At 28.4% G+C, this 2697-nt stretch overlaps 1 protein-coding gene across 1 annotated transcript in view; it reads right to left on the reverse strand.

Moving 5' to 3' along the window:
- Positions 1-1580: 1580 nt before the first annotated feature.
- LOC100159937 (collagen alpha-1(IX) chain) overlaps positions 1581-2697 on the reverse strand; it is a 20603-nt gene continuing 19486 nt past the window's right edge. Inside the window, exons 15-17 of the mRNA XM_001943508.5 lie at positions 2228-2323; positions 2111-2164; positions 1581-1971 (exon numbers count right to left, since the gene is read on the reverse strand). Of these exons, the coding sequence (XP_001943543.2) occupies positions 1853-1971; positions 2111-2164; positions 2228-2323 (269 nt within the window). The 3' untranslated portion in view covers positions 1581-1852. The remainder of the gene's footprint in view (positions 1972-2110; positions 2165-2227; positions 2324-2697) is intronic.

The following is a 2697-nucleotide window of genomic DNA, read 5'->3' on the forward strand; positions in this document are numbered from 1 at the left end:
ATTTTTACAATAGCAGTTGCAAAATAAAAGGAATACATTGTCACAATTTTTATTTATAAGCATTTAAAGTTCAAATTTATACGAAATATGTCAAAATTGCGAAAATTTGCAAGTAATTTAGTGGTTGAAAAATCGTAAAAATTTTTTCTTTTATAACTAAGTTTTTAAAATTTGGTACAAGGTTCTCCATAAGTTTTTCTTTAAAAATTATATATCCTAGACTCACAAATCATCTCCGTTCAGAATCGTTTTTCGTATACAATGATATAATATCATTGGATTCAAATTTAATTCCATCCATTACAGTAACCCACTTGTAACCTACTGTACAGCAGAGCGACATCCACGACTTACCCGCCTTTTTTTTAGTTATTGTTATTATAATCATTTTCATGTCGAGTGTTACCGCTGGGTTGCTACTCACCTCACGTAATCACAACCATTGTAAATTCAGCCCATATGCCTATTGTAACCATTATTACAGATTGTATATATTCAAATAAATGTTAAAAAAAAAAAAAAAAAAAAATCATAATAGGATTTTTTTTTTTTTTTATTTATAAAGTTTTCCTGACATTGGTCATCTAAACTTAAGGCTTAATAGGATATTGTCAGGATATTATATATTCTACATTTCGAATTCAACCACTGGAGTGGTACATTTTATTCTTTTTATTATAAAATAAAGATAAGGTGGAAAAAAATGTAACAATAAATTATTTGTCCAATGAATACAGAATAATATATATCTCAAATGGAAAAATGCAAGTGCAAACAAATAAATAAATAATTAATAATGATAATAATAAATAAACAAACAAACCAGTTTCCTTCGACTCCAAAATCAAGTGAGATTCTTATATATATAGATAATCAATTATTTATTTATCACATTGATTACCCTACTATTATAAAAACATTTTTAGTAAAGTATAATATTTTATTATAATTGTATTTGTGTTGCAAAAAAATTCTTGCCTCCCCCCCCCCCCCCCAGATCTTTGCTCTGGATCCGTGTCTGGCCTACATGTGGTTAATGATTAGATACTTGGATGGAGAAATATTTTTGATTTTTTATTAGGCTGATTTGGGGCTAACCCTCCTACGAAAGACTTTTAGTGAAATCTTTTCTAATTTTAGTTGTTTATGAAGTATAAAATAATTTACAATAGGCATGTCAATAAAATTAAAAAATAGCTTATGCCACGACTTTCTTGATTTTATATTTATTCCATTAGCTGCTTTCTACTGATCAAAATGTTATTTTTTTTATCTAGAATAAATACCATTTATCTGTATAGTGTATATACTTACTGTATTTTATCTATATCTTTATCTAAATAAATTCCTATCAATAATCTAATATCTTTACTTAGATATTATTTTAGTTATCTATATTCCCAAAACTGGCTTTGAGAGAAGTTCGTACTTTTCTAAATAGGACATCAATTTCTTTTTTTTACAATTTTTTCAAGTATTTTAGAAAAATTGCAGTAAAATATAAATCAAATAGTTAATGTAAAATAGTTTTAAATCTTTTACAGTTGTCAGCTTTACACAATCAAAACTAGACGTAATAATATTGTTTAATGTCTGCGAGATTTATTTTCCTATATACTTACTATTAGAAAACGTATTATCAGTTAAGGACTATGGTCTATGAACGTTTTTTTCGTTAGTATCAATTAATAAATTATAACCAATTTGAATGGTTTTCATTTTATCATTTTCATTTTTACTAAAAATATTTATTATTATTTTAATAAATATTTATTAGTTCAAGTTAATATAAATAATACATAATTTAATATAAAATAATATATTGTATAGGTACATATTTTGCATGTATAACTCAAGGTCCTTTGAAATTTCCTGCTGCTGGTGGTCTACCTGCATAGTAGGCATTATTACACATTTCACAGTATCCTGGCGAACCCTGAGGTCCAGGATAACCAATTGGACCAATTGGACCTGTTTAAAAATATGCAAGTTATCTATCAGATCAACATCAAAGACTTGTATGTAGACAACAAATATTAATTTGTATAGCTTAAATTAATTAACATTAAAAAATAAGTATGTAAACGTATGTAATAAATGACATTTATACCCGGTCTTCCTGGTTCACCCCTATCTCCTGGTCTGCCATGTGCTCCACTTGGACCTAAAAATAAATTTTAATACATTAGAAAAAATGTTAAGCTTAATATATATTAAATATTAATACCTGGTTGACCGGGTAGTCCAGGTGGTCCTTCATATGCAACAGCTTCGGTTCCACGCTCTCCTTTATCTCCTTTTGGCCCAACTGGTCCTTCAGAACCTACCAATAAGAATTCAACAGTACTAGAATAAAAAAAGTGGGCAAGTGGGTGTCGCTCTGCTGTACAGAAGGTTTCAAGTGGGACACTGTAATGGATGGTGCTAAATTTGAATTCAGTGATATAATGTCATTGTATAAGAAAAACGATTCTCAGTGAAAATAATGTTTAATCTATCTAGCGAGACTGAGAGAGGTCTTTCTTTATGTATATATAGGTAACCTCTTTATCTAGATAGAAAATTTCTTTTATGAAAATAGGCATAAAAAATAATAATTAAGAGGACGTCGTACCCGCATGTGTTGTCTCCGTCTTACAAACGTACGACATAGCAAATTTTCGTTCGCTAGTTCCAATAGGGTGCTATCATTTTTGA

This window comes from Acyrthosiphon pisum, chromosome A2 (assembly GCF_005508785.2).
Source record: "Acyrthosiphon pisum isolate AL4f chromosome A2, pea_aphid_22Mar2018_4r6ur, whole genome shotgun sequence".
Classification (NCBI taxonomy): domain Eukaryota; kingdom Metazoa; phylum Arthropoda; class Insecta; order Hemiptera; family Aphididae; genus Acyrthosiphon; species Acyrthosiphon pisum.